This window comes from Magnolia sinica, chromosome 12 (genome assembly GCF_029962835.1).
Source record: "Magnolia sinica isolate HGM2019 chromosome 12, MsV1, whole genome shotgun sequence".
NCBI lineage: Eukaryota > Viridiplantae > Streptophyta > Magnoliopsida > Magnoliales > Magnoliaceae > Magnolia > Magnolia sinica.
In genome coordinates, this window is record NC_080584.1 from 80,593,511 (window position 1) to 80,609,250 (window position 15,740).

General features: G+C 39.2%; 1 protein-coding gene across 1 annotated transcript; it reads left to right on the forward strand.

Moving 5' to 3' along the window:
- The first annotated feature begins 12,016 nt into the window (after positions 1-12,016).
- LOC131221865 (uncharacterized) lies at positions 12,017-14,533 on the forward strand. Its single transcript, XM_058217163.1, has one exon. It carries the CDS (start codon positions 12,017-12,019, stop codon positions 14,342-14,344), a length of 2,328 nt encoding a protein of 775 aa, XP_058073146.1. The 3' UTR covers positions 14,345-14,533.
- Positions 14,534-15,740: the final 1,207 nt, after the last annotated feature.

Consider the following 15,740-nt stretch of genomic DNA (forward strand, 5'->3'; position numbering starts at 1 on the left):
CCTAAAGCAATAACCTATAACCTATAACTTATAACCTAAACCTAAACCTTAACCTAAACCTATAACCTAAACCTAAACCTTAACCTAAACCTAAAACCTAAACTTATAACCTATAACCTAACCTTAACCTAAACCTAAAACCTAAACCTAAACCTATAACCTAAAACTTAAATCTAAACCTAAAACCTAAATGTATTCTCAAATCCCTATACCTAAACCCACACCTAATCCTAATCTCAATTCCCTAACCTAAACCTAAACCTAAACTGGAAAACCCAAACCTAAACCCGATCCCAAACCCGAATCCGATTTCCTAAACCTAAACCTTAACCTATTCTCAATTCCCTAAAGCTATAACCTATAACCTATAACCTAAACCTAAACCTAAACCTAAAACCTAAATGTATTCTCAAATCCCTAAACCTAAACCTACACCTAATCCTAATCTCAACTCCTTAACCTAAACCTAAACTTGAAAACCCAAACCTAAACCCGAACCTGAACCCGAACCCGATTTCCGAAACCTAAACCTTAACCTATTCTCAATTCCCAAAACCTTAACCTATAACCTAACCTAAACCTAAAGCTATAACCTACACTTATAACCTAAACCTGTAACCTTTACCTAAACGTAAAACGTAAACCTAAACCTAAAACTTAAATGTATTCTCAAATCCCTAAACCTAAACTAAACCTAAACCCAAACCAAAACCACTTTCATCGCGAAAATTTTCAATCTAAAAAATATAACACTTTTCGTCGGTAAAAAGATTATCCCCGATGATATTAGTTCGTCAATAAAACTTAGCACGAAAATTTTCTTTCTTAAAAATATACGAGTTTTAGTGACGAAAATTTTCGTCGGTAAAAGTTGTTTTAGGTATTTTTACCGACGAAAAGATTTGTCAATGAAACTCACCGCGAAAATTTTCTACGTAAAAAATATAATACTTTTACCGACGAAAATTTTCATCGGTTAAAAGATTATTCCCGACGGTCTTAGTTTGTCAGTGAAACTCACCGTGAAAATTTTTAACCTCAAAAATATAACACTTTTACAAACGAAAATTTTCATCGGTATGAAGATTATTTTTGACGGTTTTAGTTCGTCGGTAAAACTCAGCGCAAAAATTTTCTAATCTTAAAAATATATGAGTTTTACCGACGAAAAGTTTTATCGGTAAAAGTGGTTTTGGGCATTTTTATCGACGAAAAGATTCATCGGTGAAACTCACCCCGAAAATTTTCAACCTCAAAAATATTTTACTGATGAAAATTTTCATCTGTAAAAAGAGTATTCCCGACAGTTTTAGTTTATCCGTAAAACTCAGCGCGAAAATTTTCTATCTTAAAAATATATGAGTTTTATCGACAAAAAGTTTCGTCGGTAAAAGTGGTTTTGGGCATTTTTACCGACGAAAAGATTTGCGAGCGAAAGTAACCGCGAAAATTTTCTATCTCAAAAATATAACACTTTTACTGATGAATATTTTTGTCGGTAAAAAGATTATTCCCGATGGTTTTAGTTCGTCGGTAAAACTCAGCGCGAAAATTTTCTATCTTAAAAATATATGAGTTTTACCTATGAAATTTTCGTCGGTTAAAGTGGTTTTGGGCATTTTTACCGACGAAAAGATTCGTTGGTGAAACTCACCGCAAAAATTTTCTACCTCAAAAATATAACACTTTTACCGACAAAAAGTTTCGTTAGTAAAAAGTTATTCCCAATGGTTTTAGTTCGTCGGTAAAACTCAGCGCGAAAATTTTCTATCTTAAAAATATGAGTTTTACTAATGAAAATTTTCGTCAGTAAAAGTGGTTTTGTGCTTTTTACAGACGAAAAGGTTCCTCGGTAAAACTCACCGTGAGAATTTTCTACCTAAAAAATGTAACAGTTTTACTGATGAAAATTTTCGTCGTTTAAAGTGGTTTTCTGTTTTTTACCGACGAAAATATTCGTCGGTAAAACTCTTACAACGAAAGTTTTCAAAATAGCACAAAAATTTTCTATCTTAAAAATTATAATAGTTTTACTGACAAAATTTTTTGTCGGTAAAAACATTTTTGCTGACCAAAAAAAAAAAAAAAAATCGTTAGTAAAAGTGTTGTTTTACCAACAAAAAAAATTTTCGTCGGTAAAACAATACTTTTACCCACGAAATAAATTTCATCGGTAAAGACGTTGTTTCTTGTAGTGGGGATGGGGTCAAATAATAGAGCAGAACCCCGTACTATTTACGATGGCCTTATCTTGTGCCTCAAGAGAGGGCTCCATAGTATAGAAGTAGAAACTGATTCTAAGATTGTAGCTAGCCTCCTCTCTGGTAATTACAGCTTTCCATGGCAATGGAATCCTTGGGTCTTGAGAATCATGAACCTGGGGCAGAACATTACGTTTGTGGTTTCTCTTATTCAGAGGGAGGGGAACGGCTTGACTGATGGTTTGGCCAGGGAGGGCAGCAAGGGGCAGGTTGGTGTAGTTTACGATCAGTTGGGGCTCCTTCCTCCCCATGTTTGCGTTCTTCTGTTCCTAGATAAGGTTGGGTTGGGAACCATTAGAGAGACCCGTGTGCAACTGTAAAGTTTTTCGTTTCTTTTCTTTTGCCTCTTTTCATTTGGCGGCCGCATGTGGCTTCTGTTATGATAGGCGTCCCTGCCTCTTGCTCAAGGGGCACTCGAAGGTTCTATCCGTTGTAAAGCTCGATTATCTATAGAAGCTCACATTTTTGAAAAAAATAAAATAAAATTGTGACTGAACTGGTGCACGTGGTCGTATGTGTCAGGAGAGGAATTGACCATATTTAGACCGTTCCTAAATAATTAATTTGAATTTCCTTTGTTATGATGATCTGATTTATATATAATGAATAGTGGTACTAATTGTAGGATTTTTAAGTATTTGATTGGTTTTATTTAATTGAATTGCTTTAGGTCTTTAGCAAGTAAGTTGTATTGACTGATGAATGATGCTTAATTTATGCAAATTGGATGTTTATGGATGCTGAGAATAGATGGATGTTGTTGCTTAAATCATTTGTGTGACTGATTGTGAATAGTGCTAGTTGAAATGTAAAAATAAATATTACTTCTGCCTCTGAATAATCATATAATGAAATAAAGTTAGTATACTCTGTGTATGAGTTACGACTGAAAACTTGGGTATGAGGGTACATACTCTGTACTCAAATTTCGGAGCATAACAGTTGATCTTGCAATGACTACAGGCAACCCTCGACCGTCTTACGTATGCGTTAACTCTCCCCTGAGCCCAAAGCGACGCTTAGCCATCCGTGATCACATAGAATATGAGTTTCCTCCTATATGGAAAGAAGTATATGACAACTTGCATATATTTGAGTTTCCTCTTATATGGAAATAAGTATATGACAACACCCAGATCCATAGCTCAACTGGCAAACTGAGTGGATATACCTCATTTCAACACTTGAGGTCTTGGTGTCGATCCCTAGTGGGGGTGACTAACATGGAGTGTATGTATTGACATGGGTGTGTACTAACAAGCTAACCCCCAAAAAAAAAATAAAAAAAAATTTCATATATATGTTGGTGTATTGGTGATTGGGCATTTATCATTTGCGTTGCATATCTCTCTTGTGTTGATTCTTGGAGGCCTGCTTTAAATGATTTGTATGCACACTTCGTGTCAAGTTCCCAAGGGACCATTCCTAAATGTCTACTATATGTAGAAACATGTCCAAAGGGCTAATGCGGGCCTTGCCCTTGCCTACCCAAAATGATGGAAGCCTACCAAGCGCCGATGTGGGTTGATAGATATTCAACTAAGTAAGTGGATAATTTTCCCACTTAATGCATCATGAGTTGCATTGCAAGTCATACTTGTATTCATACAAATTTATGTATTTTCATATTTTTTTGTGGTTCTATATTTTGTTTTGTACTATCTTAATTGTACTATGCATGGATCATGATGGGTTTACTTAATAGGCTTGGCCAGCTAATCGTATGTTATATGAAAATACAGAGGTGTCTGAGACAGGGGTTGTAACTCAGGTACAGAGAATAAAACCAAGCCAGCGGATGATCACAGGATCATATTAGTGAACAAACATCACTTTTTGTCCACATCATATTCACATGGGCCCTACGCTTATGAATGGCCCAGATTTATTCTAGTTTGGCACACCTTGTGAAGACCACTTTAATCTTTCCTGGCCCAAATTACCCATGAATTTCTCCAATCGATTTATTTGCTTGTGCAAGAAAATGAAAAATAAATAAACAAAGGGGAAGAGAATAATGCCAATTTGGTCCCGTCTCCTTTAAACCAGAATACCCTGTTCACAAGGAAGAGATGTTGATTTTAAAAAGTAGCTAAATTCTTAGATGCAATGTGAAAGTTTAAACTTCTTAAATTTTAGTTTTCTATGTAGTAAATAAAGTAGCTGATTGTGTGATCCAGGCCATTCATCATTTGGGACCAACTGTACATAGTGTCTGGCCAAAAAACCAGGCCAGGCTACCCATCCGCAGTGCATTCACCAAACGAACGGACCCATGAAAAAAATTCTTTCATCGGCCTGCTCCCTGGTGATACGGTGGCCCACTTCTTGGTTAGAGGATCTACATGGTTGGATCCATCTGATGGACGGCTTGGTGTTCACCAACATTTGACAGCGTGGCAAATCTGATGGACCATGAATGAGCAGGTTATCGTGCTGCCATGGGATTATCGAACACATTTAACATTTTGAGATTTGCCGCAGTACATCCCGACGAACCGTACATTTCACTTTTCGAGATTTGCTTATGATAAAGGACTCCGGGTACCACACATGTGGAGGAAATCCTTCTTTAGCAGCTTCAATACTTCCGGAGGTACTGCATTAATATAAACTCTTTCCTTCAGATCTCGAGTCATTTTCCAATGATCCAATCCGTTTGTATCGTGACCCTTGCCTCAGACGGTAATTTAAATAAATAAATAAATAAATAAAACTGAAATTGAAATAATTCTAGCCTCTTATCATTTTAATATATTTTTCAATATGAATGGCTCTATAAACTTTGAATAAATAGGGTTGAAGTAACTTTTAATAAGAGAACTCTTTTATTTATTTATTTTTATCTTTATGCTTTTTTGGTATTCTCTGTATAAATTAGTTGGGTTACTGAAAAAAGCCACAGACAGATCAACCTTTTGCAATACTTCCCATGTACTCTAGCAAACATCTCACCTTCGTATTTTTCTAGAGCTCCGAATCCCATCCACAGAAAAAAGTAGAAGCTAATGTGGCACTTGTGTGTAAGATCAGAGCTTTCCATTAAGTGGTCCACACCAAATAGACCTTTCTCAAAATTGATCGTTTCAGTTCTTAGATGGGTTGTGACATACAAAACAAATAAGCTGTTAACAAATTATTCCAACCATCCATTAATTTCTTTTGTAAATTGTATCTCACCTAAGGTTTTAAGAGTCGGGGAGTGAGATGAGTCTCTCTGTTTTACACCACTGTCACTACTTACTCCACACCGTTCATGTACCTACCAAATGATGATAGTCTGAATTTTTGTCATCGTTTGCATGAAATGTGAATGCAACTAAATGTAATCATTTTCTTGAATCCTTACATCACGAATCCCAACTCTCATGAAAACCTTCATCAATTGAGGTCACTATGATGCCTAATACAATCGAAACAAATTCCAAGAATTTAGACTTAGGATTCTAATTTTAATCCTGCCATCATTAGATTATCCGTAGAAGATAGTCTGATTTGGCCCAGAAGTCGGTCATTAGAGAAATGATAAACCGACGATTAAGTTTCACTTCTATCAATCCAATGTTCCATATATATCAACTCCCAGAAGATGGATAATGGGTTCAAAATGGACCTAAGCAGACCTTTGTCCATATGATTTATTCATTAATAGTGGATAATATTTCAAATATAGTGAAGCAATCTCAAGATGGGCGGTCTAGAGATTTTGAGAGAGAAGGTAAGAGCAGACGGGCAATGGTTTATTCACGGCTCAAAACATTTGCACGCTAGAACTGGCCTCGTCGGGGACAGTAGCTGATTTCTTAGATGCAATGTGAAAGTTCAAACTTCTTAAATTTTAGTTTTCTACGTTGTAAATAAAGTAGCTGATCGTGCGGTCCAGGTCATTCATCATTTGGGATCAACTGTACAGAGAGTGTCGGGCAAAAAAAATTTACCCATCCGCAGCTCATTCACCAAACGGACGAACGGATTAAAAATAAAAAAATAAATAAATAAATAAATAAAATAAAATAAAAATCTTTTCATCGGCCCACTCCCTGTTGATACGGTCGCCCACTTTTTAGTCAGAGGATCCACCTGATGGTCGGCTTGGTGTTCACAAAATTTTGACAGCATGGCAAGTCTGATGGACCATGAAAGAGCAGGTTATTGCACTGCGATGGGATTATCGAACTCATTTCACTTTTTTGGAGATTTGCTTCTGACAAAGTAGGACTTCAGGTGAAACGGATTGGCTACTCCCCCTGCCACTGGCCAATGGCTGGTGGTCGGTGCTCTGTGGACCCCACCATGATGTATGCGTTTCATCCATGCTGTCCATCTATTTTTCTAGATCATTTTATGGTATGGGACCAAAAATGAGATATATCCCATTCTCAAGTGGATCACATTACAGGAAACAGTGTTGAATGAACTTCGACCATTAAAAACTTTTTGGGGGCCATAAAAGTTTTGGATCAAGCTGGTTTTTGTTTTTTCACTTCATCTAGGTCTGTATGACCTAATCAATAGATTGGATGTCAAATAAACAGTACAGTGGGCCTTAGGAGGATTTTAATGGCTGATATCCAATCACTATTGTTTTCCTGTGGTGTGGTCTACCTGAGATTTAAATCCCTCTCATTTTTGGTATGCAACCTATAATGCTCCGTAAAAATGGATGAACGGAGTGAATGAAACACATACATCATGGAATGGATGAAACACATACATCATGGCCGGCCCCACAAAGCACCGAGCCACCTGGCTGGTGTCAGGGAATTAGCCAATCCGTTTCCGACTTTGGGCCAGAGGTCCATTAGGTATCGACTGGTTGAGTATGGAGACTAACCCCCATGATGTATGTGTTGTATCCACCCTGATCCATCCATTCATATAGATTATTTCATAAGCCAAAGAATGAGGCAAATCCAAAGTTAGCGTGGATTTGGCCTTTTAAAAAAAAAAAAAAAAAAAAATTAAATATTTTTAAAAAAAAAGAAGGAAAAAAAAAGAATCTGAGTGGGAGAGCGATGCCCACCATCGAAACCTTATTACGTCCACCGTAACGTTTATTTGAGATTCAACCTATTCATAAGTTAACATAGGCAGCCCTGATCCAAAGCTCAAGTGGTAGACAGAGTGAAAGGTACATTCTTTCAACACTGAGGTATTGGTATCGATTCCCTTGTGGGGTGGTATCGATTCTCAGATCTTTTAGATCTCTATCGTTTTCTGGTATCTATATAAATGATTTCAGTCCCTAAAAAAGCCACCGACACATCATCCTTTTGCAATATATACTTCCGACATACTCTAACATACCTTTCACCTTTTTATTTTTCTAGAGCTCCCAATCCCATCCACGAAAAAAACAAAGATGCCAATGCGACACGTGTTGTTAGGTTTGAGCTTTCCATTAAATGGTCGACACCAATTAGACTTCTCAAAATGTATCGTTTCAGTCCTTAGATAGGCTGTGACATACAAAACAAGTAAACTGTAAAAAAAAAAAAACAATAATAATAAATAAATAAAATCTTCTGAACATCCATTCGTTTTGTAAATTGTGTCTCACCCAAGGTTTTAAGAGTCAGACTCAGACTCAGTGGATCAATTTGCGCCATAATCAGATGAGTTGGTCCAAGTTGCCAAATCATAAAACCATGGTCCCATTTAGGGTCGAGTTGGCTGATTTAACCTCAACTCAGCCGTGTTACATCTCGTTTCATATGACCCAACGAGTCGGTTCAAGTCACAGAATCTTAAAACCATGGTCTCATTCACCTATTGAGTGATACAGCTAATGATTTTATCCAACAAGATATTATCCGGGTGGTGACCTGATGGAAAGCTCAGATCTCGGAGAAATGTGTCATAATGGCACGTGTGAGTGATTGCCTGTGGTGGCAACGAACTAGACACGTGTAAAATTAGGAAACTTTCACTTTTTGTTTTTTATACCCGCTGGTACATGAGAATAAGAATACACAGCTTGCAGGGGAATGGCTCTTTTGCTTTTACCTTTCACTTTTTTCCTCTTTTGGTGCGTATAAAACAATATATGATGCCGATAGGAAGCTGCAGTTTTGGCTCGTTTTGTGTGGTGACATCAAAGCCTACCTTCGAAGGGTGCAAAACACCTGCCAGCCGTTGAAATCAGTAAGTGACCCATCTCAGCTTCTTTGACCACTGCTTTCACAACATAAGTTTGCGTTTGGGACATATCCAAGCCATGAAATAGGTTTGCTCCACTATGGATTGGCGCTGGCCCAAAATTCAATGTGGTCAGTTCATCGGATGGGCCACAGACGTAGGAAAAGTGGACGGCTTAGAAATATGCCATCAGTCCACATTCAGCCTACATATGTGGTTCACATGATGACTGGAACGACACAATTTGTGGGACAAGTCCACTTGATGCAGACCAATAAATTTTGTTGGTGTGGTATGTAATAGGACTGGAGAGTGCATCCATCAATTCTAACCGACGGCTAGATGAGCTACTAGGGTCATCATTCAATGAGTGGATGGCACACATCAAAGATCTAAGCCATTCATCGGGAAGTATATGTCATGTACCAAAAATCAGTAGTATAACTCATCAAATGAGCCATACATGTGGAATTTTTTAAACTGTCCATTTTTCTTATACAAGCTGAGCCTGGGCACTGATCAGTGACCAACATTATTTTTGGTCCATCCAAGTTCCCTGTGTACCATACCTGATGTCCTGAATCTCTGGCCTGTTTGACATACACCTAAGTTTTGACACTTGTTCCCCCTGGACCGAAAATTTCCTACTGCAGCTGTTACAGGGAGCTAGCGTAACAAAAAGCTCCATTGGGTCTGCTGTGATGTCTATATGTCATTTATATACTCGCAAACAAAAAGCTCCATTGGGTCTGCTGTGATGTCTATATGTCATTTATATACTCTGAATATCTATTGCGCTAACCCACTTTAAAAAGTAACCCAATAAAACAACCAGATTCAAAACTCAAGTGGGCCACACTACAAGAAATAGTGGGAATTGGGCCACCATTAAAGCTTTCTATAAGGCCCACTTGAGGTTTCGGATCAGGCTGATATTTGCATTTTCCATTCATCTTGGTGGGAATTACCTTATGAATGTGGTTGGTTGGCATACAGACACTAGGTAGGCCTTAGGAAGGTTTCTATGATGGGCATTTTCATGACATTGTTTTCGTATGGCCCACTTAGTTTTTGGATCTGGCTCAATTTTAAGCTCAAATCCTAACACAAGCTAACCTGGAAATCTCACAGACCTTGTGGTGGGGCTCGCTGGAATTTTTGTACCATAGGGTGTAGGAAATTTTAATCTCTTAAGAATATCGGATATGTTGATGTCGGGATTTGGTCGTCCCTACCGGACCTTTGTGTACCTGCAAAATCAAGTGACAATGGGGGCCTTGGTTGTAGTCGGGGACCCTCCGATGCCTAAGTTTGAATAAGCACACTCCGAGTCTAGTAGAGTTAGGGTAATAATGTCTATCTTTTGCCGTAGGTAGGGTTCTTATTTATAGTATTTCAAGACCTCTTCCGTGTATGGCAATGTATCTGCCATGTAGATACGTATCACAAAAGGGATCTTCATCTGAATGTGTGGTGCTTATCTCAGCGTGATTCTTGGCGAAGATCTCAGGAAGGTAATCCTCCCAATGGTCAGCATCCGAGGAGGTTATGGTCGATAGCCGAAGCCGACTTCTAAGTTGCTTTGTTCGGGGTCCTAAAGACCGAGCATATTTGATGATCAGGGTCGGGGTCAAGTTCTGTGATCAGTCGACGTCCATAGCTTTCTCTTAGTTACGATAGTGAAATGTCGACCAGGCGACCAAGGCCATCACTCATGGTACTTGGATTAGTCGCAGGAGTTGTGGTCGGCATATAGAGCCGAGTTCTTTCCCGATCTCTCATATGAGCTGTTCACCTTCATTGCTTTCATCGGATTAGAGAGTTGCTTGGTCAGTTTAGTGGGTCAATCCAGTTTTACCCATGGCAATATACATTGGACACATTACTAGATCCATCCGTGGAAGAGGAAATCAGATGTCCAAACGCATAAAAATTGAATAGTGTATGGATGTGCATGGTTTGGAGAAAAGGATGTAATTACTACTCTGTGCATGGTTCTTTATATGGTGGTCAAACTCAGCCGAGTTAACTGGACTTATCCCTTTACCGTAGTCAAACTTGGCCGAGTTAACTCGAATTGACAGGATGAGTTATCTCGACTTTTGAGCACACAGCCCAGGGTACGTGCACCCAGGCTAATCAAAGTCAGGTCCTGTTGGTCTAGGTCTAGCTTTTGATCACACAGACCCAGATCTGATGGTATTGGCTTCACTTGACTTGATTCTACGGTTAATGATTATAAAATAAAAAAGTAGAAATGGTTAAAAAAATAAATTTAAAAAAAACAATATTTAAATTAATTACGTTTTTATATGTATTAAAAGTAGGAAATTGTTTCATATCTTGTTGATTTAGTTTGTACCTTTGAGAAGGATGGCATGGTCAAATCTTCCTCTTTTCTTATCTTTTTATTAAAAAGAGGTCTGACAAGGAGAGTGACTCAGCCCGAGTTGTGGTTTGACTCGATGAGTCAAGTCTGTCAGTGAATCAACTCAGACATGGCAAGATTTCAAGCTAGGTAAGGAGGTTATAGAACTTGACGCAAGATTAGTCGTGATGAGGTCGATCACCGTCTTCCTCAAGGGGATAACTACTCTGAATCTACGGAGTTTCTTTGGACTCTTCACAAAGATTCATCAAATCCACGATAAAAAAAAAAAAAAATACGGAACTAGAAATATATTTTAAGAAATTAGAAAATGGAAATAGATTCTAAGAAATTTGAAAATTAATAGATAAATGAATAAAATGAGTTTACAATCCTTTAAATGGTGATACCAAACCTAAGAAGAAGTTTTAGAATGAAACTCCAACTTAAACTCCCTAAAATTCATGACTTACTATAAATAGTAAAGTTAGTATTTATAGACTGTCATAATTCCTACTAGACTTCATGGGTTTTGGTCAAAATTAGTTAGCATTGTGATCAAATTTTCTAAGCCCTTTTTATGTTGTTCAGAACTCCTAAAGTTCAAATGATAAAGAGTTATGATTAAATTAAAACTTATTATAAATAGTAAAAATGAAATTAAAAAGGACTTTCGACCATCAATTTGATAGAATCTCTCAAATTTGGTGTGGGCAACCCAACATAGTTGGGTTGGGTGGCTAAAGTAGCTTCTCCTACCCCAAAATCATATTGGTACGTTGAATAACTCATTCTGGTTTGCGAGATATGCATGTTTTAGGGTTTTGACGGTCCTGATCACTTCCGCCTCTAACTGGGCCTTCTTTGGTCCATCTCGGAGATGTAAGTATCCGCGACTTGCTGTACATCAGACCTATGCATTGGGATGCTTTTTGAACCTTCATTTTGAGTTAGGGTCAGGTCTAAGTCGATAATACCATTTACATGATTGGACATCTGCACAACGTAAATGAGCTCCCTTACATGCATGTGATCAGTAACTAGTTCGAAGATGGTGGACAATCCCCAAACCTAACTAGAGCTCATTTTAAACAGAACCCAAGACCTGGAACACGTTGAATCACCCAACACAACACTTCTTGATATTTCCTTTCAATGAGACTAATAAAAGAAGAATCACATGTATTGGGTGTTTCTGATCATTGGATCTATATATCATGAAAAAAAAAAAAACCATCTTACTTTAAACATGTTTGATATTTCTAACAGGATGGAACGAGGAAGGTTAGAAATCTTTTCAAAGCCAGTTAAAAACTTATGGAATAACTGGGACATTCGTGTCTTCGTTCTCAGCAGTCTGTTGGTGCAAATCCTTCTCATCTTCTTCGCAGCCATGCGTAAACGGAGATCACACAAGATGATCATCCTCTTCACATGGTCCCTCTACCTGCTCGCTGATTGGGTAGCCGACTTCGCTCTAGGCCTCCTTGCTAATAGCCAGGGGAATGATGAGTCAGATTGCCCAGGTGGCAACAACAAGCCCGACGTCAAGATCATGGCCTCTTCTGGTGGGCCAAAACATAACATTCAGAAATCCACCAATAACAACATTTTAGCCTTCTGGGCACCGTTCCTTCTTTTGCACCTTGGTGGGCCAGACACAATCACAGCCTTTGCGATGGAAGACAACGAACTGTGGCTCAGGCATTTGCTTGGGGTAATTTTCGAGGTTGGTGCAGCTGGTTATGTCTTCTTGCTTTCCCTACCAAAAAACAGGCTCTTAGTCCCGACTCTGTTGATATTTATTGCTGGGATTATCAAGTATGGTGAACGGACCTACGCGCTTTACCTCGCAAGCATGGATGGGTTTCGGGACTCAATGCTAAAAGAGCCGGACCCCGGCCCAAATTATGCCAAGCTCATGGAGGAATACCAGTCGAAGATAGAGGCTGGGGTCCCAGCTCAGATTGTGATTAGCCCAGAGCCGGAAACCCATGAAATCGAGTTAGAGCAAGAGTACTTAAACGAAGAGAGAATGGTAAGAAAGGCATACGAATTCTTCAAGACCTTCAAGGGCCTCATTGTCGATCTAATGTTCAGCTTCCGTGACCGAGCGGAGAGCCGCAATGATTTCCTAAGGTGGTCCCCAATGCACTCTTTCCGAGTCATCGAGCATGAGCTCGAATTCGTCTATGAGGTGCTCTTCACCAAGGCTGCCGTGATACATAGCAAGCGCGGCTACATCCTGCGGGCCATCTGTTCCTTCTCAATCGTTGTGGCTTTCTTTCTCTTCTTCTTCACCAACAAGCAAGACTTCCTTCAGCTCGACGTTGTTATCTCCTATACGTTGCTAGGCGGCGCCATTGCTTTAGATTTCATGGCTTTTATCATGCTCTTACTCTCTGATTGGTCTATCATCAAGGTTAAGATTCCCGGGCTTGACAAAATCCTCCCTTGGATTATTACTAAAGTCCCACCTTACAATCAATGGTCCGTATCAATCATGCAATACAATTTGATAGACTTTTGCATCCCTAATCATCATAAGTACTGGGGACGGATTGCTGATCGGACAACCTACTGGGGAAAGTTCTCTGAGATGTTTTACATCCAAAAGGTCTTGGATTGCCTGCACTGCAAAATGATAAGTGGCCTCTTACAGGAGATGCAATACACCTACAATGTGGATGTCTCCGAAGAGCTGAAGACGTTCATTTACGATGAGTTGAAGAAGAAGACTGAGATCATGAAAGAGCCCAAGGCAGCACGGAGCTTGTGTTCATGCCGTGGCAATTGGGCCCTTGAGCAGAATGGCTACTTCAGCCACTTCAAAGAAAACGTCGAGGTTGAGTTTGATGAGAGCCTATTGAGGTGGCATATTGCTACCACCCTTTGTTATTACACTGAGGAGGACATTGGCAAGATCCCCATAGTTAAAAAAAATACAAGCAATGCATCGAATGACCTCAACAAAGAAAATGAGGCAGTTCCCATCTCAGCAGCCATGCATCGCCAGTTGAGTAAGTTTATATCCGATTACATGATATATCTTCTCATAATGCAGCCTTCCATGATGTCATCGTCAGCTGTGATCGGAAAGATCAGGTTCCGGGACACCTGTGCGGAGGCCAAGAACTTCTTCCTCCGGAAGCCGTTCGAAAGGTGGGACCGAAACATTGCATCTGCTTTGTGCAGTTCTTTGCAAGATGTGGAGGACGAAAAGGAAAAGGAACGTGAGGCCGCATGTAAGGATCTGCTATCCGTGAATACCGAAGCAAGGCCCATCGATGTGAAGGGAGACAGGAGCAAATCAGTGTTGTTCGACGCATGCATTCTGGCCAAGAAATTGAAAGAGGAACTGAAAGAAGGCCAAAGATGGGCTCTGATCGGCGAGGTGTGGGTCGAAATGTTATCCTACACTGCAAGTAAATGTGACGGGATAGCCCACGCTCAACGGCTCAGTAAAGGTGGAGAGTTGCTCACATTTGTTTGGTTTCTAATGGCTCACCTTGGCTTAGGAGAGCAGTATCGCATCGAGGCAGGACATGCCCGGGCCAAACTAATTGTAGGGAAGTGACCGTCTCTTGCATTCTCTGCACCATATAAGTAGGTATCTACAATGTACTAGGTTTTGCATGGTTGTTTGAAAAAAATAAAAGTATATATATATAGGCGGATGCATCATCCATAGATCATACATGAAACTAGCGATGAAAAAGTAATTACTCTCTGCATGATGAAATGAATGATTTTTTAGTTGGATTCACATGCCTATACACTCACATATTGTGGTATTTCACGTACTACCTAATGCATCTACTTCGGTTATACGAATCTGGATCATCTGCTTGTCATAAGCACAGAAAACTTCTTACTTTTTTTTTTCAAAAAGTAATTGATTGTATTGATATAGAGAAGAAGCCCAAGGCTGTACAAAGGAAGATTCGAGAGGGCCAACTAATAAAAGGGGCTACCCCCCTATCATGTACTAAAAGGAAAAACGAAGAATAAATCTAGGCCTTTCGAATATATCCCAAGGCTACCTTGTCAAGGAAGATCTGGCCTCTAGTGGTAGCAGGAAGGGCTCCAAATTCGTTGAAGAGAGAATTAAGCTGGTTCAAGCTAGGTAATCTTGCCAGCCCATCCGTCACCGTGTTTGCCTCCCTCGGGACAAGTGAGATCAACACCTCCCGGATTCTTCTACTTTCTTGCATTATGTTTGATCCACGTTATTGTTTATGTTGTCAGCTTAGATTGCAATAAGTAAGATTTTCATGGTTGTGGCAAGCAGATAACGTGATTGACCGAAATTACGAGATTCATAATTGAATTGCTATATGCTTCATGAGTTATCAAATCCAACTAGTTGGATCATAAGATACCTGTCACTAGCAGATAACTTCTAATCTTTTATGCATGTGCTGCATCAACCTGTCAAATAGATAGGCCAAATACAAGGATCGTTTTGTGCAAAATTCACTAATATCCATTGATGAAACATTACTCACTTTTGTTTTCTTTAGTATGGGCCACCTTCTGAGCATATGAGCTTATTTTTTTCACAAGGTGATTTTCGTCATTGGGCCAACATGTTTAAAGGGTTGGATGTCCACACCCATGATAGGTTGGAAGCTATTCTCCAGGTGAATAGTAACTCATAGTGCAACTGGTTGGATTTCAAACATTATCGTAATTTATGGCAACACTGAATTATTGAAAAGGGATTTGTTCTCTCAATTAAATGCGTCGTCTGTACATGTCATTTACATGCAGATTGGCCAAACTATCAGGTTTAAGCCTAAAGCAATAGCAGTGCATGACTCACACCAATAGGCAACTTACATGGACTGTAAGGTGAGGTCAAGATCCTTCAGTTACTCGTAATCTAGAGATACAATACCATCTAAATGCTTAATTAAGTATCAGCTAAATTTTTAAAAACATGAACATTCAAATAACATAAATCTCAAGCA